At 43.8% G+C, this 22,500-nt stretch overlaps 1 protein-coding gene across 1 annotated transcript in view; it reads right to left on the bottom strand.

Annotated features, from left to right (window-relative positions):
• Positions 1 to 22,500, bottom strand: part of LOC136678416 (extracellular matrix organizing protein FRAS1-like) — a 177,861-nt gene that overhangs the window by 67,976 nt on the left and 87,385 nt on the right. Inside the window, 6 exon segments of the mRNA XM_066656471.1 lie at positions 4,290 to 4,436; positions 5,080 to 5,226; positions 6,155 to 6,310; positions 11,465 to 11,608; positions 12,637 to 12,777; positions 21,764 to 21,931. Of these exon segments, the coding sequence (XP_066512568.1) occupies positions 4,290 to 4,436; positions 5,080 to 5,226; positions 6,155 to 6,310; positions 11,465 to 11,608; positions 12,637 to 12,777; positions 21,764 to 21,931 (903 nt within the window).

Below are 22,500 nucleotides of genomic sequence, written 5' to 3'. Positions count from 1 at the left end.
AGACTGATTTCCAAAGGGCTTTGCAAAGCTCAGTCTCAGAGGTTGGTTGAATTTCAAGCTGTGGGCACTGGGGCGTCCATTTCATTTCTCTGAGACCACCAGCAGCTTATCTGTTTAGTCTGCAAAGCTGTTTGTCTTCTTTTTTGTCTATTTCCTTTTCCTATTTAAGTGCTAGTGTTTAGCGAGGCCTACTGTAACACATTAAACATTAATCAGATGAAACCCCATTAGACACATGAAATGTACAATCAATGTTTTGAAGCTGTCTGTAGAAAGTGAGATTTATTTTCAGATTAAAGCGTCCCATTCTCCGCTGCGAGACACAGACACACTCTGCTTCTCAGCTGTGTGAAGGTCAATTCGTCATCCTCCACCATTTCTATTTCTCTTTTATAGAAACCGTCAGTATGTTCTTTGGAATGGATTTTTATTCCTGTGCTATTAATATCTAAAAGTTTTTTTGTCCTACTCCTCAGATTGGCTTCCTTGGCTCTGAATGGATTCCAGAATTGATTTCCATCTTCATTCTTTTCTCAGAAGGCGCCGTTTTATTGATGTGTATAAAAAAAATCGCAGCAATATTGGACTGTGTGGAGGGCAGCATTGCAAACATGCTGTTTGAAGTTTTCAGACTATAAAAAAAAGACTTCTACTTTGCCTCAACTTCACCCCCCCCAAACCACTAATCTCTTCTGCAGCTATCCAGACGACGAAACCCTCAGCTCCTGGGCGGGACGGATTAAAAGAAAAAGAAAAAATCAGCAGACAAACAAAAACAATAATAATAAAAACAAATACAGCATTCGCCAACCTTCTCTCACCCTCCTGCAGGGGTAAACAATGTAATCCCGAACACTAGGAGACCACACACTAGCAGACAACATGGTCAGTGCACTCTCTGTCTCTCTTTTTTTTTCCCTTTTTCTCATTACACCTATTGCCCTTCATTTCTGTATAAACTCTCCAGCCTCTTTATTAGGAAAACAGGGTATCCTTCCTGCAGTCCATCTGGTGATGCAGAATTTATAAAGATAAAGAGATAAAGAGAGAGAGAGAGAGAGAGAGAGAGAGAATGAAGCAGAGAGGCAGGGGGAAGTGGGGTGGGGGGGTGAGAAAGAGTGAGAAAGTGGAGAAAGAGGAAGAAGAGAGTGAGAAAGAGCGAGAGAAAATAGAGAGAGAAAATGAAAGAATTAGATAACAAGGGAGAAAAGAGAGAGTGAAAGAGCGAGAGAGAAAGAGAGCGAGAGAGAGAAAGAGAGAGAACAGACAGAGAGAAAGAGCGAGAGAGAAAGAAAGAAAGAAAGAGCGATAGAGAGAGAGAGAGAAAGAGAGAGAAAGAAGAGAGAGAGAGAAAGAGAGAAAGGAGAGAGAGAAAGAGAGTGGGAGAAAGAGCAAGAGAAAGAGAAACAGAGAGAGAGAAAGCGAGAGAGAGAAAGAGAGAAACAGAGACAGAGAGAGAGAGAGAAAGAGAGAGAAAGAAGAGAGAGAGAGAGAGAGAGAGAAAGAGAGAGAAAGGAGAGAGAGAGAAAGAAAGAGTGGGAGAAAGAGCAAGAGAAAGAGAGAAACAGAGACAGAGAGAAACAGAGAAACAGAGAAAGCGAGAGAAAGAGCGAGAAACAGAGAGAGAGAAAGAGAATTTATGCTAGACTTTCTGTAGCAGATGGCATAGCACAGTGGGAAAGCTGTTTATTACCCTCCACATGTATGACAAGGACTCAAAGCCCAGGTCTCAGCTCAGACAGGATCACAACACCCATCCCTGTATTTACCTGTCCCTTTAACTTTATTTAAACTGGACCAGTGACCTAGCACACCATCACATAAACAGCTCCATCCTTGCATCTCCCTTGTGAGAAAACAACAGGTCACTATGGGCTACAGGCTATGAGTCTCCAATCAAATTCACTACCCCTCCCCCAACACAGCATTACAGCGTACAGCTTTAAAGGAGTGTTATACTAAAGCAACTGCACTCTCTCAGCATTCACCCCAGACCCAATATGTCTGAACCCTAGAGAAAACCATGTGGAAGTGGAAGTGCAAGAAGAGATATGTATTCCTTCAACCCTCTCTTTGTCATGGTTGTGCCCTCTATCTCTGTCCCACACACCCCCTTCCCATCTCTGAGTACAGAAAACCTCTTTTCCCTTCCCCTTAATCTTCAACGCTCCTATTTTTTCCACCCTAATAAGTGAGGCTCTCTTAGCTCTGGAGCCAGGGCACTTTGAATGGAGACAGAAGTAAATCTCATTAAATTGCTCTCCCTCTCTCTGACTTTAAAAGGCCTTGATTGGAAGCCCAAACAATAACTTCCTGTAAAAGAATTTGTAAAATCCAGTAATGAAAGAGTTCGCTCTCATTACAGACACACGGCCGTTCCTCGATCAAACGGCACCTAATGCGCAGTTTACTTTGCAGTAAAAACGACAACAGTGCTGGGGTCTAATGGACTGTTGTGGTGTACGTCAGGATCGGAGAAGGGGGGTTTCATTAAATCGGTCGACAGTGGAACTAAAGTTGATGAGAGGAGAAGGAAAAAATGCCTCTGAAGCAAAAACAGTGATTATGTTTAATAAGACACACTCTCTCCCGCACACTCAGCCAAACACATGCACACATGGCTAGAGAGCTACAGTCTGTACTCTACTCTAGGTGATTGTTCTCACCTTAAATAGCCTACATTTAGATCCAAAGGTCGAACCTACATATTAAGTGAGATTTACAGTTAGAAAAAGCAGCATCACACAATTCTAGGTCTCCCAGAGGCCATCCTACTCGCCAAAGGCAATGTGAAATGCAGGTATCATCACAGTCACACCGCTCCAGGGACCTGGAGGTTGTGGGTTTGAGTCCCGCTCCGGGTGACTGGCTGTGAGGAGTGTGGTGTGTTCTCTCTGAGTCTATGTGGGTTTCCTCCGGGTGACTGTCTGTGAGGAGTGTGGTGTGTTCTCTCTGAGTCTATGTGGGTTTCCTCCAGGTGACTGTCTGTGAGGAGTGTGGTGTGTTCTCTCTTTGTCTGCGTGGGTTTCCTCCGGGTGACTGTCTGTGAGGAGTGTGGTGTGTTCTCCCTGTGTCTGTGTGGGTTTCCTCCGGGTGACTGTCTGTGAGAAGTGTGGTGTGTTCTCTCTGTGTCTGTGTGGGTTTCCTCCGGGTGACTGTCTGTGAGGAGTGTGGTGTGTTCTCCCTGTGTCTGCGTGGGTTTCCTCCGGGTGACTGTCTGTGAGGAGTGTGGTGTGTTCTCCCTGTGTCTGTGTGGGTTTCCTCCAGGTGACTGTCTGTGAGGAGTGTGGTGTGTTCTCTCTGTGTCTGCGTGGGTTTCCTCCGGGTGACTGTCTGTGAGGAGTGTGGTGTGTTCTCTCTTTGTCTGCGTGGGTTTCCTCCGGGTGACTGTTTGTGAGGAGTGTGGTGTGCTCTCCCTGTGTCTGTGTGGGTTTCCTCCGGGTGACTGTCTGTGAGAAGTGTGGTGTGTTCTCTCAGTGTCTGCGTGGGTTTCCTCCGGGTGACTGTCTGTGAGGAGTGTGGTGTGATCTCTCTGTGTCTGCGTGGGTTTCCTCCGGGTGACTGTTTGTGAGGAGTGTGGTGTGTACTCTCTGTGTCTGCGTGGGTTTCCTTCCGGGTGACTGTTTGTGAGGAGTGTGGTGTGTTCTCCCTGTGTCTGTGTGAGTTTCCTCCGGGTAACTGTCTGTGAGGAGTGTGGTGTGTTCTCCCTGTGTCTGTGTGTGTTTCCTCCGGGTGAGTGACTGTGAGGAGTGTGGTGTGTTCTCCCTGTGTCCACGTGGGTTTCCTCCAGGTGCACCCATTTCCTCCCACAGTCCAAAAACACACGTCGGCTAGGTGGATTGGCGACTCAAAAAAATTGTCCGTAGGTTTGAATGTGTGTGTCGCCCTGTGAAGGACGCCCCCTCCAGGGTGTATTCCCGCCTTGCGCCCCATGATTCCAGGTAGGCTCTGGACCCACCACGACCCTGAGCTTACAGATAATGAATGAAACTTGTTATAAGATGTGGTGGGTCTTCGTGGCAGAACACTAGTTCCACCAGCTTTGATGCCTTCACTCATACTAGTACTTGTCTTAAAGGTTTTGACCTGTACTGCTCTCACACTCACTAAACCTGGTAATCACACGATGAAGTGTATCAAGTGTGTTTGAAAATCAGCAGACTGTACTTGACTGGAGCTTAAGAAATGACCAAACATCTATATTCTTTCATTCTAGCCCCAAATGTCTTTGAATGCTTTGATACGATAAATCTCACCATTAAGGTGGAAGAGAACATTGGGGAGCTCACCTCTGCAGGTCCGTGTGGTAGTGTTAAGGTAGTACTGCTGAGCACAGCTTTCGTATTGACACTCGCCGAACAGCAGCACCTTCGCTGGGTCTCTGCAGGATGTACACACTCCAGCCATCTCACAAGTCAGACACTGCCGATCACACTCTGTAAACACACACACACACAGAAAAGCATATCAGGCGGTCAACTGCCCTGCTTTCACATACAATTGTGGATTGCAATCCCAGTCAAAACATACAGCTTCCACACTGTCCACAATAATCCTAAACACATTCAAAGAGGTTAAGGTCTGATTTTGGGGTGGGTAGTCCACTCTTCTGAGAAAACCAGCACCTTCTTTGTTTGAAAAGTGCACTTGCACCTTCTCAGCAGCATGTTTGGAGTTGATAGCTTGCTGTAGAATGAAATACTTCCCAATCAAACATGTTCCTGGGGGTACTGTAACACATGTCCTGTGTGTTCTGCATTCACGATGCTCCCAATTAAAATCAAATTGCCAACTCCAGATGTTATACTCACAATGATCTACCAAAAGTCTGTTGTTGCTTCAGAGGTGTACTTACTGCCGTCTGTTGTCAATTTACACTCAATTAAACCCAACATTTTCTCAATTAAACCTTCTTCCATGTTTTGTTCTTGTTAAATTGACAATTCAAACTACAACACTGAGCTCAATACAATTGGAGGAGAACACTAACTGATGGAGAGGAGGGAGGACCATCCCATGTACCCAAACAGAACTGAATACTCTAAATGGTTTATTACATTACTGCACTGGAGTACTCACGCTTGCACACACGGTTTTCATCAGGGTAGAATCCGAGGGGGCACCGAGCGGCGCACATGCCAGATGGAGAGAGCACAGCGGGGGTCAAACAAGAAGTACAAGCCTGAGGCCCTTCACCGTTGCAGTCTGTGCAGGAACTGTGGCATTCTGGGAAACGTAGGCATGAAGATGGATCATTTTTCTGAGGCTTAGATTGTAATTCAGTTGTAATTCAATGCTGTTCAAAAAGGAATACTCACGGAATGGATTTAAACCAAGATCAAGATCAGCTTTACATTGTAATTCATTGAAACAAATTAATAAAGAATACAAAAGCAAGCCCAAGCCTTAAGATTTGTCACAGTTCGGCACAACACAAAGTTTTATATTCACACAGTCTGCTCTAAACTTCAGTAGTACACACACATACTCTTTCGAGTCTGACAGCCGCACTATAAAAGCCCATCATAATATTTCATACGGCATCAGCATACAGATCCAGCATTAAGGCGAGGCACTACATCACACTGGCTAATAAAAATAAATATAGCATCCTCTTCATACACTCAGAGTCAGGCTAATGCACAGAGATCCAGGGATAATTGCTTCCAGGGTATGAAACCAGAGCCTCCTCTAATAGAGCTGTGCGCTATATTACAAGTTGTGTGGGTAGACAGGGTCGAAATGGAGACCAAAAAATAAACGTAGAGAGGACAATAAAAGCAAATGTGATGCAGAGACAGTGCCAAGGTTATTGCAAACGATGGCTGTAATTCCACTGATGCTGTATGGAAATGTGTACACTGCTTTTATGGATTTATATTACGGCTGAACGATTTTATTAAATTTATAATTTTTCAGATAAACATTACAATTTAAATTGCTTATTTATTGATACACATTTTTGCATTTAATTCAAGTATTACTTTTACGAGGTAGTCTGCTTCTGATTGGTCCAACACATCCATGTACACTTCACCAGCCATGCTTCACAACATTGTTGATGATGTAGGCTATAAAAGGTTATAATAAAACCTGCAGTTCTTGCAAGTTGCAATTGGGATATAACAGTGTAACCGTTTAGTTATAGACTCACTCTTGCAGGCTCCGTGGTATTTGTAGTGTCCAGGGGGGCAGTGCTCTACACAGTGGTCTCCCAAGAGTAACATCCTAGATCCTTTACACCACACACACACCGTCCCTGAGCCGAGCTGCAGATCTGCTGTACACCTCTGACAACCATGTTGACACTCTGAGAGAGAGAGAGAGAGAGAGAGAGAGAGAGAGAGAGAGAGAGAGAGAGAGAGAGAAGAGAAGAGAGAGAGACAGAGAGAGAGAGAGCGGGAGGAAGAGAGAGACAGAGAGAAAGAGTGAGAGAGAGAGAAGAGAGAGACAGAGAGAGAAAGAGTGAGAGAAGAGAGAGACAGAGAGAGAAGAGAGAGAAAGAGAGCGTGAGAGAGAAAGAGAGCGAGAGAGAGAGAGAGAGAGAGAGAGAGAAAGAGAGAGAGAGAAAGAGTGAGAGAGACAGAGAGAGAAAGAGAGAGGGAGAGAAAGACAAAGATGGAAAGACAAAGAGAGAAAGAGAGAAAGAGAGAGAAAAAGAGAGGCAGAGAAAAAAGAGAGAGAGGGAGAGAAAGACAAAGAGAGAAAGAGAGAGAGAGAGAGTATTATTATTTATATACAATGCATTTTTTTGTATATGTGCATTATGTTATATGTGTACTTTCATTATTCTTATGGAGTTACATGTGAAACAGCTGTGGGTGCATCTGATATCACATGTGTGTTTGTAGCATAGTAAGCAATACACTGAAGGCTAATGTTCAAGTCCCTGCCAGTGTAACAATGCCAATAAGAGTCCTTGGACAAGACTCATCCCACCACACAACTGTAACGAGATTCAGAGCCCCTCAGGAGAGGAGTATCGGCGATAAATCACACGAGGCAGGATAAATGATGCACGACAGATTAAGAATAAACACCTACACACAACATGACAACGGCTATTCAGTCTTTCTTCATTCTTTCTTTTTTAATCTCACCATTGCAACAACAACAACAACAAGACTTTCTTTTCTTCTTTTTTTATTTTTTAGTAGAGACCTCCGTATTTAATTTTCCGCTGAAATCGTGTCCAATTATTCTTTAATACACTCAAACATTGTTAGTCAAGCTTTGGCGATTTAGTACAATTTGTCATACCACTGAAGCGCTCTGAAACGAAGTGAATAATTGAACTCAACTCAGCAAAAGAGAGCGAGAGAGAAAGTGCACGAGAGAGAGAAAATCAGTACGAGAGGGAGAGTCAAGGCAAGAAATGAGACAGTGTGAGAAATAGACAAGAAAATAGAAAAAGGGGAGTTAGATAGATAGAGAGAGAGAGGGAGAGGGATAGAGAGAGAGCGAGAGAAAGTCAGAGAGAGAGAGAGAGAGAGAGAGAAAGAAAAGAGAGAGAGAGAGACAGAGACAGAGAGACAGAGAGAGAAAGAGAGAGAGAGACAGAGAGAGAAAGAGAAAGAGAGAGACAGAGAGAGAGAGAGAGAGAGAGAGAGAGAGAGAGAAAGTGTAATAAATATTGCCAACAGTGCTAGCTTTCCATTTATCTGAGCAAGAATGGTGCCAATTGCTTTGAACTGTGATGAATGGAAGCTGAATGAAAGAGTTGCATACAGACAGGAACGGGCTGAGAACACAAGTCTGAAATGATAGCACCATGCGTTATATAAAAGCCTCTTTTCAACCTAAAGGTGCTAAGTGAACAAAAGAGTGTTTTCATCTTCTGATCCGAGCTCTATTCTTTATCTGATCCAGAGAGAGGAAGCTTTGTGGATCTGCAGTGATAGTGTGAGTGGGTGTGAATTACAGTAACCCAAACACGTCTCTCTGCTCTTCTATAGAGACCCATAGAGGCCCGGAGATGAGTCTTAAAGCCAAGAATGTGGCAGAGGATGACTGGGATTCTCCTATACTTCACTGAATGATGTCCTGTTGAAGGGTCTTAATTTGAGAAATAGCTGCATCGTGGAACAAAACTGAGCCCAGTCTCCCAAAAGTATCTTAGTGTTAAGATCACCTTAAATGCTAGAGAGTGTGAGTGTGTTCAGTGTCAAACTCACTCTGCCATTTAAAGGAACACTAGGTAGTGATTTTAGCTTAGAATCACTGCTTCAGAATCATTGTGATATTCCACAGACCCATAATAGGTTGTTACTCGGATCAACACTGCAGAAACTGTACTATGTACTTATCCCTTGATTTTAGCAGAGTGCTGTAAAAGTGAATTACACTCTGCAACTGTAAGGGGAGGGCAGCACAGTGGCGCAGCAGGTTAGTGTCGCAGTCACACAACTCCAGGGGCCTGGAGGTTGTGGGTTCGATTCCCACTCCGGGTGACAGTCTGTGAGGAGTGTGGTGTGTTCTCCCTGTGTCTGCGTGGGTTTCCTCCGGGTGACTGTTTGTGAGGAGTGTGGTGTGTTTTCCCTGTGTCTGTGTGTGTTTCCTCCGGGTGACTGTCTGTGAGGAGTGTGCTGTGTTCTCCCTGTGTCTGTGTGGGTTTCCTCCGGGTGACTGTCTGTGAGGAGTGTGGTGTGTTCTTTCCGTGTCTGCGTGGGTTTCCTCCGGGTGCTCCGGTTTCCTCCCACAGTCCAAATACACGTTGGTAGGTGAATTGGCGACTCAAAAGTGTCCGTAGGTGTGAGTGAATGTGTCCGTAGGTGTGAATGAGTGAGTGAATGTGTCTGTGTTGCCCTGTGAAGGACTGGCGTCCCCTCCAGTGTGTATTCCTGCATAAGACATTGTGTCCCAGGTGAAAGACCCTCTAAATGAAGCATGAAGAGGCTCATTCAGGGACATTTATTTTTAATACCCTTCTCAATTGTAAAGTGTCTTTGGGTTTGTGAAAAGCGCTATATGCGTGTAATCATTTATTATTAATTATCATAATCCATAATCATTTTTGCAGGGTTTATCCTCCAACAAAGACAAACGGAGAGAATATGCTGAGGGCTGTGACCTGAAGCTGGAGTACTTCTCCCATATGGGAGATATGTCTGAGTGTGTGTGTAGCTCCTGTGGCCTTTGGAGAAGTAGCTTGTGTAAGAGTGGATCTCTGAGTATGATGAGGAGACAGAAACACGTGATTACATGGGACGGACGAAATGTTCTACCCAGAGAAAGCCCTCCAGGCTCTTTATATTTTATTAACGGCTCAGGGCCAATGAGAGGACACCACCCTCTAAACAGCCTCCATTTTCTTTTTTCCTCCCTCTCTTCTTCTGTGGTGTAATCAAATCCTGATGAATTTGTCTGCATCAGACTCCTCCTCCCCAGTCTCACTGGCTCCAGAGGATATAGAGCTCTTCTGAGGAGCTTAGATGTAATTGCTGATTACGCTTTTAAAAGAAAAAACAGCATCGTATCGATATATTACAGGCCTTTTTTGATGATAAGTACATGCTTTTAAAAGTCAAGATCATTTAAAAACACACGCCGGTAGGTGGACTGGCTACTCAAATGTGTCCGTAGGTGTGAGTGAGTGAATGTGTGAGTGTGTTTCTCCTTGCCAAGGACTGGTGCCCCCTCCAGGGTGTGTTCCTGCCTTGCGCCAAGTGATTCCGTGTAGGCTCCTGATTGTGAGATCACTCAGATTGTAAGTTAATCTCGATAAAGGAGACTGACAAATAACATGAATGTAAATACTGACAATGCACAGTCTAATAATAATGAAGTATTATCCAGAATAAATTCTGCGTAGCTCCAGAGCCACAGTATACACATTATTTAAAACAATCATTTCTAATGCGTACAGGAACTGTGACAAACGGGAAGTAAACCAATTTTTGTTTAAAGCACTATTCAACCAAATCTACTGATATATAAATTATAGGTTTAAATACATATCATATAGCTTCTAGTCCCCTTACATTGTTGTAAGTTCCGATTCCATAGCGTCATATCACTCAGGAATTTCTCAGAGCAGCTCTGTGTTGTTGCTGATTTTTGGTATACGTTCAGACCTGTAGGCTTTCATGCTCCATTTTCTATCTGATGGTCTATCGCAATTTACCTGCGTGTCTGTCGAGGCATTCCACAACAACACTTTACACACGTCTGTGCATGATAAGACCTGTATCACGAGACAAAACAAACCCTTATGTGCTCTGTCAATAGGTGTCAACTCCACCGTATCAGCAGGTTAACTGATAAACACCACAACACAAAAATAATGAAACACCAATGTGAGAATTAAAGCACTGCTCCAAAAAACAAAACAAAACTGTGCTCTCACATTTCTTTCCTTTTGTTTTCTTCAGTGTGATTAAAGGAAAAAGGTCACTATTTCCCAAAACACCCCAAATTTCTTTTGTTGAGAACAAATCTAGGAGGCTAAGAGTGGCCTGTAAACCTATATCAGCTCCATAGCCTGAAGCTTAATGATGTATATTAACCTTGTTTTGGCAACAGTATGGGGTGGGGGTTGGGGTTGGGTCAGTGCACAGAGCCAAAGGGAAGCAAATTTCAAATAAGTAAAATTAAGTGTATGTATACAATATAAAAAAATAAACCTAAAATAAAATGACTGCAGAGTGCTGTATGTTAAAGTATAGGTTTGGGAATGTTCAAGGCCAAAAGAAGCCTTCTGGTGTGATTTTCTGTCTAGTGCTTATTCTAATGCTTTTAAGATTTTAATTCACCCTTTACATGTTTTACATTTTTAGCTCAAATGTAGAAAACTGTCTGACTGTCTGTGAGTAGTTGGTGTGTTCTCTCTGTGTCTGCGTGGGTTTCCTCCGGGCGACTGTCTGTGAGGAGTGTGGTGTGTTCTCCCTGTGTCTGCGTGGGTTTCCTCCGGGTGTTCCGGTTTCCTCCCACAGTCCAAAAACACACGTTGGTAGGTGGATTGGCAACTCAAAAGTGTCCGTAGGTGTGAGTGTGTGAGTGAATGTGTGTGTGTTGCCCTGTGAAGGACTGGCGCCCCCTCCAGGGTGTATTCGCGCCTTGCACCCAATGATTCCAGATAGGCTCTGGACCCACCACGACCCTGAACTGGATAAGGGTTACAGATAATGAATGAATGAATGAATGTATTCAACAAAATGACATTGTAATTTTGTCAGCCACTTTGAATGTCTACTAAATACTGTTAATTTAAATATTTGCACATACCTAATATAATCATTGAATTGAAAGTTCTATTTAACCTTTAATTTAACGAGGCGCTCAATTAAGAACCAATTCTTATTTACAGTAGAGGGCTGACAACAGATATTCAGATGTTCATGCAGATCTCCATGGAAAAGCATGCACTAGAAAGTCCCAATGTCCAATGCCAAATGTGGGCACTAAGGGCTATTTAAAACAGGTGAGATGGTATTTGAAAAGACATGCATTTGACAGTTGTACTGACCATTACAGTAGCCCACAGAGTTGAGATACTGGCCCTCAGGGCAGCTGGTTCGGCAGTAGCCGTTGTGGAGACTTGCATGAGGAGGACAGACCGTGCAGTCGGCCTGAGAGGGTCCAGAACATTCCTTACAGGACGGGTGGCAGGCTAAAAACAGAAATCAAACACTCAACAGACATTTAGGGTGAACAGACAGCTAAACACTTCTAATGGGCCAGTGTTACAAAAATGAAGGCCAGAAGAAAGGGAACTACATACATTTCATGTGGTTTCAACTCGACAATCACAGCATTGCAGTGTAATTTATGTAACTTTGTCTTCAAAATGTAGAATAATGGTTTTAGAATGAAATTTAGAATAATTTAGAATTATGAACCCTTGTTTCCAAAGCGAATCATCATGAAAAATGATGCAAACCTATATATAAACTCTTAAAAAGGCTAGTTCCAGTGGGAACTCTTGGACATATAATGTGTATTGAGTGAACCATATAGAAATTGATATGCTTATAATATATCATTGATCCTTCACTGCATTTCGCACAACATCTGAATCCTATTATAATATATAAGCTTCTTTCTGTTTGCTTTATCTGGATTTTGCAGAACCCTTCTGTTTGTGACGTGGACTGATGTCAGGTGCCGGATGACTAATTCAGATCATAAGACATCAGACGGCTGCAGGATCGTCTTGGGTCGAGCAGCGGTGATGAGGTTAGCATGTTCAATTAGCCCGCGCAAATGAGCCAGACGTTAAGGATGTTTAGCATGGAGACTGCCGCCAAACACGTTGAGTCCAACAGGGAATTATACTGCGTACGTATAACTCTAAGTACGTTGAATTGCTCTCCGGGTTGGAGCTCATCTTAAAACACCTGCAGTGCTGAACTGAACAGACTCTTAAATGTGCTTTACATTAGCAAATCAAGACTGCGTTGAGAACTACAGAATAAAAGATATAAAGCTTTAGCACTCCCGTCTCTCACGTTCTGCTGAATCCTATCTACAACCTCCAGGGCTCCACTGGCACAAACAATGCCTTTAAGCCTCACAATTCCTTCGCCTACATTTCCATTTCTAACTTAGCACTACATTATCCCATAACTCTGGAAAATACAGGGGAGAGTTTAACTTTCACAAACCTGTTTGTAAGGACACGTTATGAGGCATTCTCACCTTGGCAGGTTTGATCCTGGACATGATAACCATTAGGACAGCGGTCAATACATTGTCCGAGGTGGAGGACACTGGGTTGGAGACAGGAAGTGCAGCTGTGGGCGTCTCCTGCAGTACAATGTGCACATGAGGCGTGGCACTCTAAAAGGGACAGATAAAAGAGTTTAAATTCATTAATATATACACTGTTTTTATGGTGAATTTACAACAGATGGTTCATATGAACTGGTTAATTTAAATATGTAACAGTGTTTATATGTTACACGTTACTGTTTCATTCCAAGAGTTGAAGATAAGCAATTATTCAGTGGATCTTTATTATTATAAAATTCATACCATGTCCAGTAGCAGTAAACAAGCCTAAACTAAAGTTTACAACAGTGTCACACTCCTTTGAAACACGAGGAGAGCTCAAAGACTATTCCTGGCTCTTTTAAGAAAAGAGACTGACAGATTGTAAGGGATGAAGCATTCTGTCTGGCACACACACACACACACACACACACACACACACACACCCACACACCCGCACAAGCCAGCTGCACTGCTCTTTAACTGTGCTGTCAGTCAGAAAGCTGAAAGAGTGAATGGAGGGAGCTCTGTCTGGCAGGAGTCTCAGACACTTCTCCACTGTTAGACAATTAAACACCAAGTGTTTGACAAGAAGATAAACACACAAGCCAATTTCAGCCTTCATCTCCGTAACCAAACAGAAGTTCTCTGGCTCTCTTCTCACATAAATACTGCATTTTGGGTTAAAGGAATTGTCAACAAAAGCTTCAGCTAGAAGGAAATAAAGCCCCAGGCATCGGGATTTGGAGCTGTGTTCTCTACACTGAGGTAACACCGCTCAACGTATATGAGTTGTAGTAGTGTTTCGGATCCAAAACTAATCATTCAACATGTGCCTCAACCTCTGTAAAGTTCTGGATGAATGCAATCAAATGGTCACATAACTTTTCCAAAATTCAATTTATAGCTTTATCAGAAAAGACAACGATGGGGGACAAACTGCAGGAAAAAAATGTTGGATAAACAGGTATCTAGTAGCTCTGGGTCAAACATGGTCTCAGAGAGGATCCGTGAGCCAGCTCTGCATCATGGCTGAATAACAGATGGGAATTCATTCTTTCCTTTATTATCTGTAAGCGCTTATCCAGTTCAGGGTCGCAGTGGGTCCAGAGCCTACCTGGAATCATTGGGCGCAAGGCAGGAATAAACCCTGGAGGGGGCGCCAGTCCTTCACAGGGCAACACACACACTCACACATTCACCACACACTCACACCTACGGACACTTCTGAGTTGCCAATCCACCTACCAACGTGTGTTTTTGGACTGTAGGAGGAAACCGGAGCACCCGGAGGAAACCCACACAGACACAGGGAGAACACACCACACTCCTCACAGACAGTCACCCGGAGGAAACCCACGCAGACACAGGGAGAACACACCACACTCCTCACAGACAGTCACCCGGAGGAAACCCACGCAGACACAGGGAAAACACACCACACTCCTCACAGAAAGTCACCCGGAGGAAACCCACGCAGACACAGGGAGAACACACCACACTCCTCACAGACAGTCACCCGGAGGAAACCCACGCAGACACAGGGAGAACACACCACACTCCTCACAGACAGTCACCCGGAGGAAACCCACGCAGACACAGGGAAAACACACCACACTCCTCACAGAAAGTCACCCGGAGGAAACCCACGCAGACACAGGGAGAATACACCACACTCCTCACAGACAGTCACCCGGAGGAAACCCACGCAGACACAGGGAGAACACACCACACTCCTCACAGACAGTCACCCGGAGCGGGAATCGAACCCACAACCTCCAGGTCCCTGGAGCTTTGTGACTGTGACACTGACCTGCTGCGCCACCGTGCCGCCCCAGGTGGGAATTGGAGTATTATTATTGATGTGGTGCATGGTGATAGAACTGGAAAGTATTATAACGATGTTCAAAAGCACTAATAACTTGATTTAAAAATGAAGTTATGACTGAATCTGATGTGTCATACGACTAGAGACACTGACTGTCAAGATCAAACAGGTTTATTTATACTTCTGGTTTGCTTTAAATGTTGCAATAAACAAAAGAAAACAAAAATTTTAAATGTCGGTGTGGTGTTATTTATTTTTTTCAGAAATACATCAAGAGGGAAAACAGCAGTCAGTGCCATGGATTGAGCATTTCCGCTTGAAACTCAAGTTTTCCAAAGACGGCTTCAAACGGGAAGGTTCAGACAGTCAGTGTTTCTTACATCATAAACGTAAGGAACCAATCCCCTCAACGTGTGGGTGGGGCTTTCAATCCACAGGTCAGTGGTGGAGGGGATGGGTGTGGATAGAGGTGGGGACTAATAGTATATACTACATAGATCTGTGAAAGCGAATGTGTGGATGAACATGGCTCACAACAAAATATTCTTTACGTTAATGTGGTAATAGTTTATCAGTTATCACAGAAACGTTTAGCCAGTAACGAACAAGAAAAACAAAGTAGTTCCCACCTGCACACTCACACAGACACACACACACACGCCTCTGTATCCTCCATCAGGCCGAATCCCTCATTTTTTTTTTTTTGTTTATATTCCCAATCTGGCAACTCACACAGTCAGGCAGCAGAGAGCAGCTATCTATAGCTGTAATTGAGTTTATCCCCTGAAGAAGAACAGCAGGCATATTAAACACAGAGCACTGTCGATCTGTACTCTCTGCATTCAGCCAGCAGGGGAGCAGGTAAAGTCATCTCTAACACTATTCACACGTCTGATGAATAGCTCCGTTGGGCTTCACCTATTGATCCCTGTACTTTTCAATGACATTTGGGCCGGTGAAATATGATTTGAAAGGGAGCCAGGACTGAAATGAAAGAGGTATATCAGTCAGTTGGCACTGATTCACAGTGGCAGGCCCAGGGCTTTCATATCGCCCTAAACAGATTTATTAGGACATGCAATAGCTTAGCGATCCAAAGTGAGAAAAATTTAGAAACTGAACAGTTTCGCTCACTTTATGTGCAATTTGTAAAGGATTCTAAACAGACGCAGGAGGAGATCATCATCAATAGCATAAAAGCAGTTGTGATATCACAGATTTATACCGCTTTTAATAAATATATTCAGTGTGCGAAAGTTTGTAGAAGGCTCTTATAATCAGCAAAATTACATGCACCTATTAATATGCGTGGGCGGCACGGTGGCGCAGCAGGTAGTGTCGCAGTCACACAGCTCCAGGGGCCTGGAGGTTGTGGGTTCGATTCCCGCTCCGGGTGACTGTCTGTGAGGAGTTGGTGTGTTCTCAGGCGGATTGGCGACTCGAAAGTGTGTGAGTGAATGTGTGTGTGTCTGTGTTGCCCTGTGAAGGACTGGCGTCCCCTCCAGGGTGTATTCCCGCCTTGCGCCCAATGATTCCAGGTAGGCTCTGGACCCCCCGCGACCCTAAATTGGATAAGCGGTTACAGATAATGGATGGATGGATTGATGGATATTAATATGCACAGCTTGTAAAACCTCCACAGAACAGACTAACAAAGAAAGATAAACATTCTTTCACATTCAGCCATTTAAACAGCTGTTACCATAAGCTGGTTAGTCAAGCCAGCTGTTTACAAAAAGCATTATATTGGAGAAAAATTAAAAAATTGTAAAAAAAAAAAATTAAAATGTACCACATCAAAAACAAAAAACAGTATCTAAGGGGGGCGGCACGGTGGTGAAGGTTGTGGGTTCGATTCCCACTCCGGGTGACTGTCTGTGAAAAGTTTGGTGTGTTCTCCCTGTGTCTGCGTGGGTTTCCTCCGGGTGACTGTCTTTGAGGAGTGTGGTGTGTTCTCCCTGTGTCTGCATGGGTTTCTTCCGGGTGACTGTCTGTGAGGAGTGTGGTGTGTTCTCCCTGTGTCTGTGTGGGTTTCCTCCGGGTGATTGTCTGTGAGGAGTGTGGTGTGTTCTCTCTGTGTCTGCGTGGGTTTCCTCCGGGTGACTGTCTGTGAGGAGTGTGGTGTGTTTTCCCTGTGTCTGCGTGGGTTTCCTCTGGGTGCTCCGGTTTCCTCCCACAGTCCAAAAACACACGTTGATAGCTGGATTGGCGACTCAAATGTGTCTGTAGGTATGTGTGTGTGTGAAGGACTGGCGCCCCCTCCAGGGTGTATTCTCGCCCAATTATTTCAGGTACAATCTGTACCCACTGCGGTTACAGATAATGAATGAATGAAAGTATCTAAGGGATCTTCTGGTGTTTACTGGCCTCCAGCAGTAAAGGCAGAATTGGATTCATTAAATATAAAGATAGACAACACAGCAGCACACACAAAGCTCCTCGTGCTGATTAATTTTACTCCACAGCAGGTGTTTAATAATGATAAATAATAAATATATTGCTCATGGTTATGTTAATTAGCTGTTTTAACGTGTCCTATTCTATGAAATCGAGAACTCCAAGGGTTAACTACTCAGTCAGATATGTGACACACACACACACACACACACACACACACACACACACACACACACAAAGGTCCTCGGACAGGTTGTTGAGCTGGAAGAGGAGAGGGATTTACACGTTGGAATTTCCTTTGGCTGTTATCTGATCTGTCAACACACACACACACACACACACACACACACACACACACACACACACATACACACACAGCACAGACAGTAGCCTTGAGGAAGCTCAACATTTGTCTGAGCATGCAAAGCAGAACACAATGGACACTATTGATGTCAGACGGACAGATCCTCATCCCCCTGGATGCAGACAGTGAAGCCATTGATAAAAGTCAAACGCTCCAAAGCTGAATTTCCACAACTGACAATATTACACTCGGCCACGTGCACTGGACGGTGACGAAGCCTTGACGTCGAACGTGTTGGCTAAATCCATCAGCGTGGATCTATTTGTGGATATCCTGGTAATCTGCACGACCATCGCATGTTTGGAGTCATCTTGCCTCAAAGTTTCATTTCCATAGTTTCTTTACAATGAACTCACAGTCTCCATAAACATCTGAAGGGGAATAGAACTCACTGTAAATGTACAACACCACTAACAACATGTGAATCAGTCACTCAACAAAAGAATAAAAAGAATCAGGGAAACTTCCTCGTGTCTTTCAGCACAGGGATCCCTCTCAGTCTCAGTTTAATATTTGTCTTGGCGCTTGCTTTCTTCTTAGTTATAGTCACTTTACAGTGAGTGTGTATAAATACCAGACCCTGTGCGTCTAAGGGAGTGTGTGTCTGTAAAGAAGAAAGCAATTTATCATAATGTAGGAGGGGAATGCAGATGGAGCTGTTTCCTCTAATGGTTTTAGTCGTGAAAAGACACGATGTCCTATGCGATCCTTTCATAAATCAAGCTCTTTCTGCTCTAATGCTCTAATAAAAGTACAACGTCTGGACACTGCTGCAGGACAGTAAATGTGTCACGGTGTGCACAGACCAACAGTGGACAATTCTGTCAACATGGCCATAAAAAATTGAAGCTATTATTTAAGTCAATTTCTCAGCCAGGAAAGGTTTGAACACTTACAGTGGCTAAACAGACACAAATAACATGTTTTGCAATTTATAAAATTCTTAAGTTGCTGCCAGAGGAGATAGAGCACACGTGTTAACACCTAAAAACCTACTGCAATATTTCACAATAAGGAGAGAAGATCCCTTGCATGGTTGTTAGGAGTCCACATTTTTTATTATCATTTTTTGAACTCTAATTCAGAAATTTTGAAAACAATTGAAAGTTTTTCACTGTTTAAAAATATTTTTTTATTCTTTTTAGTTTGTATATGATGTGGATGTTATATATTGTATATCATCATATAGATGAATATCCACATTGTGAGTGATAAATAAATAAATAAATAAATATAGAAATAAATAAATAAGGGGAGCACGGAGGCGCACCAGGTAGTGTCGCAGTCACACAGCTCCAGGGGAGGTTGTGTGTTCGATTCCCGCTCCGGGTGACTGTCTGTGAGGAGTGTGGTGTGTTCTCCCTGTGTCTGTGTGGGTTTCCTCCGGGTGACTGTCTGTGAGGAGTGTGGTGTGTTCTCCCTGTGTCTGCGTGGGTTTCCTCCGGGTGACTGTCTGTGAGGAGTGTGGTGTGTTCTTCCTGTGTCTGCGACTCAAAAGTGTCCGTAGGTGTGAATGTGTGTGTGTGTGTGTGTTGCCCTGTGAAGGACTGGCGCCCCCTCCAGGGTGTATTCCCTCCTTGCGCCCTTCGCCCACCGCGACCCTGAATTGGATAAGTGCTTACAGATAATGAATGAATGAAAATAAATAAATAAAGCCATTTACAATATAAAAATTTCAAAACAGGGATACCGATATAGAAAGGGCCCCACAAATCTTAAAATTAAAATGTTTTTACATTTGCTGTTATTCCTATATATAAGCTATTCCTTTGGACATATTATTATTTTGCTCCAGCAGGAAAGATATCTGAGTGTAATCTGAGCTGAATCATCTACTGAAAAATCAGCTTGCACTTGAAGCACTTGTCCGGCTCTTTGTCTCCATTAGTGTACGCTGACTCACTAGTGGTGGGCATTACTGATCTTCAAAGAAAATTGCACAAACAAAACACTTGAAGCAATGTGACACCTGAGTAGGGCTGGGAAATTAATCAAGAATGAATCGAAATCGACATTCAGAATATTAATCGCCAAAATCTTGTCTATATTAATTATTACATTTTTTTTTACGTACACATGTACTGTCCCTTTAATACCACACTACCATGCTGAAGTCACGTGATTCAGCCCCTATCTGCAACATGGAGAACATAAATGTCACGCCCTCCTCCTGACGGGTCTGTTTTCCCCGCCATGTGCTCTCTTAGCACATGGCTCTGTTTGTTGTTGTCCTTGTCTCCACCCATGTCCCGCCTCCTTGTCTGTATTCCTCTATCTGTTTCAGGTGTGTCTCGTTTGTGTGTGTATTTAAGTCCCCTTTTCTCACTTCCTCTTGTCGGACATTTCACCTTGGTTGTGTCGTATCCAGTTGTTTCATTTCTAAATGTCATAGTCGTATCGCTCACTTCAGTTTGTCTGTTCCTCGTTTTGTCTCGTCCGTGCCTCGCTTCGTTTCCTCTGTCATTGTTTTGTTTCTCTGTCCTCATAGAGTCTCAAGTCTGTCTGTTTCTGCTTTCCCTCGTTTTGGTTATTGCCCTAGTCTCAGTCTCTGTTTCGTGATTCCTTTTTGTAAATAAAGTTTATCTGTGTTTTAGCTATGCGTCCGCCACCGTCAGTCCGCCCTCCACGAGTCCCTGACAATAAACGCTGAGGCCGACCGAGCGACTCGAGCAGCTCGTACCCATGAAAAACACAGCATGTGGTGTGGGCGTGCTGTGTTATGACAATAATTAAGACGACACTGAATAGTGACCAAAGCACAATCAAACACCAAATATAAACAGTGCTCAGAACAAGCTCCGGGCAACATTAGAAAAAATATCCCAGCTTTAACACTGGAGCATATTTACAGCACAAGCCTCGTCACTGAACTGGGAGGGGGTCAAAAATACAAAAATAAAATAATCGATCATTAATCGTAATCGTGGTAAAATGCACAATTAATCGTGATATAGATTTGTGCTCATATCGCCCAGCACTACACCACAGATAATACATTTTGGGCCAGATACTAAAAATCTTTTTGTTTTAACTGCCCTGGCATTTCTCAGGCTGCTTTGAGTTGAGGTGATTAGAGCAGACACACACCTCCGTATATAACACCATCTCCTCACAGAAAAGATCAAAGGTTTTAAAGGATCTCTGGTGTTACATAAAAATATACAAGTGCCTGACCCTAATCCCTATCACTAAACTGATCACAACGTATAACATTTTTGAAAAGCTAATTTAATTATCCCAAAACCTAATTTAGGCCAGTACTTAATTTAGAAGTTTGTGACCGTCTAAAAGACAGATTCATCTCTAGTACAGAAGCTAAATTGCATATCTAATAAAGGGCTTAGGCTCTTCGTTAAATTAGCTGGGATTTTACCTCCATAAGGAGGCGACTTACAGAGATTTAACACCTCACTGCTTGGAGTAATCACCTCCCTTCAGACAGAGATACTAATCAAAACTTAATTACTTTTCTCACATCGAGGCTTCTGCATTGATCTCAAATTCAAATTTAAAAAGAGCTGAGGCTCAGGCAGATCTGTGATTAACTGAATGTGCAGACAGGTGTGTGAGGCACATAAAACAAAGAGATACATTATTTTACTGGATTCTCCCAAACCATTTATGTGCAACTTTTGGAAATGTTAGAAATAGTTCTCTTTATTGTATGCCATTATTCAATTTAAAAAACATCCTGCTTATTCAGGGCGTAGTCACGGTGTCACAGCAGGTTAGTGTCGCAGTCACACAGCTCCAGGGTCCTGGAGGTTGTGGGTTCAATTCCCGCTCCGGGTGACTGTCTGTGAGGGGTTGGTGTGTTCTCCCTGTGTCTGCGTGGGTTTCCTCCGGGTGACTGTCTGTGAGAAGTTGGTGTGTTCTCCCTGTGTCTGCGTGGGTTTCCTCCGGGTGCTCCGGTTTCCTCCCACAGTCCAAAAATCACACGTTGGTAGGTGGATTGGCGACTCAAAATTGTCCGTAGGTGTGAGTGTGTGAGTGAATGTGTGTGTGTGTTGCCCTGTGAAGGACCCACCGTGACCCTGAACTGGATAAGCACTTACAGATAATGAATGAATGAATCCTGCTTATTCAGGGAGATGAATATTGCCATTTCCCCAAAAAAATTCTAATATGGCTAAACAGGAATCATCACTATCAGCCATCAACGTCTAATGTTTCAAGTGTAACACGGTGAGAAGTTCAATATTCCATGGAAATATTTATGATTCAAACTGTAAAGACTTGAAATAGTCAATAAGTACAGTGACGTACAACTTCCTGAATCCACCTCTGTTCCAAGCAATGAATAACACAAGACTGAGGAGTGTTAAACGGCACCTGTACGATCACCTGTAGTGTGTATGTATCTGGAGATTAGATTGTTGAGTATTGTGCTGTTATCTAAAATTGGAAATGAATATAGGATCAAGATGTCGGTAAAGGTGGCAGCGTTGTGTTGCACGTGAACTTGCCTCTGCAGATGAGTTCTGTGTTGAGGTAATGCTGCTGCAGACAGGAGGACACACACAATCCATGAGAGGACTGTTTGTGCTGGGGCTGCAGAACTTCCTCTGGCTTCACACACCGCACACAGTCCGAAGAGTCTGGCCCCACACACGACCGACAAGATACGTGACATTCTAGAGAGAAAGACAGGCAGAGGGGGAGAGAGAGAGAGAGAGAGAGAGAGAGAGAGAGAGAGAGAGAGAGAGAGAGAGAGAGAGAGAGAGAGAGAGAGAGAGAGAGAGAGGGAGAGAGAAGAGAGGGAGGGAGGGAGGGAGGGAGGGAGAGAGAGAGAGAGAGGAGAGATAGGGGGGAGAGAGAGAGAGAGAGAGTGAGAGAGAGAGAGAGGGAGAGAGAGAGGGAGAGAGAGAGAGGGAGAGAGAGTGAGAGGAAGGGAGAGAGAGAGAGAGAGAGAGTAGAGAGAGAGGGAGGAGGAGAGAGGGAGAGGGGAGAGGATGAGGGAGAGAGAGAGGAGAGAGAGGGAGAGAGAGGAGAGAGAGATGAGAGAGAGAGAGAGAGAGAGAGAGCGAGAGAGAGGGAGAGAGAGAAGGGGGGAGAGAGGGAGAGGGCGAGAGAGAGAGAGGGAGGGATAGAGGGAGAGAGAGAAGTGAGAGAGAGAAGAGAGAGAGAGAGAGAAGAGAGAGAGAGAGGGAGAGAGAGGGAGAGAGAGGGAGTGAGAAAGAGAGAGGAATCTGATAGAGTGTGT

This window comes from Hoplias malabaricus, chromosome Y (genome assembly GCF_029633855.1).
Source record: "Hoplias malabaricus isolate fHopMal1 chromosome Y, fHopMal1.hap1, whole genome shotgun sequence".
In the NCBI taxonomy this organism is placed as follows: domain Eukaryota; kingdom Metazoa; phylum Chordata; class Actinopteri; order Characiformes; family Erythrinidae; genus Hoplias; species Hoplias malabaricus.
Note: the sequence above shows the minus strand (reverse complement) of the source record. Positions and strands in the feature narration are given on the sequence as shown.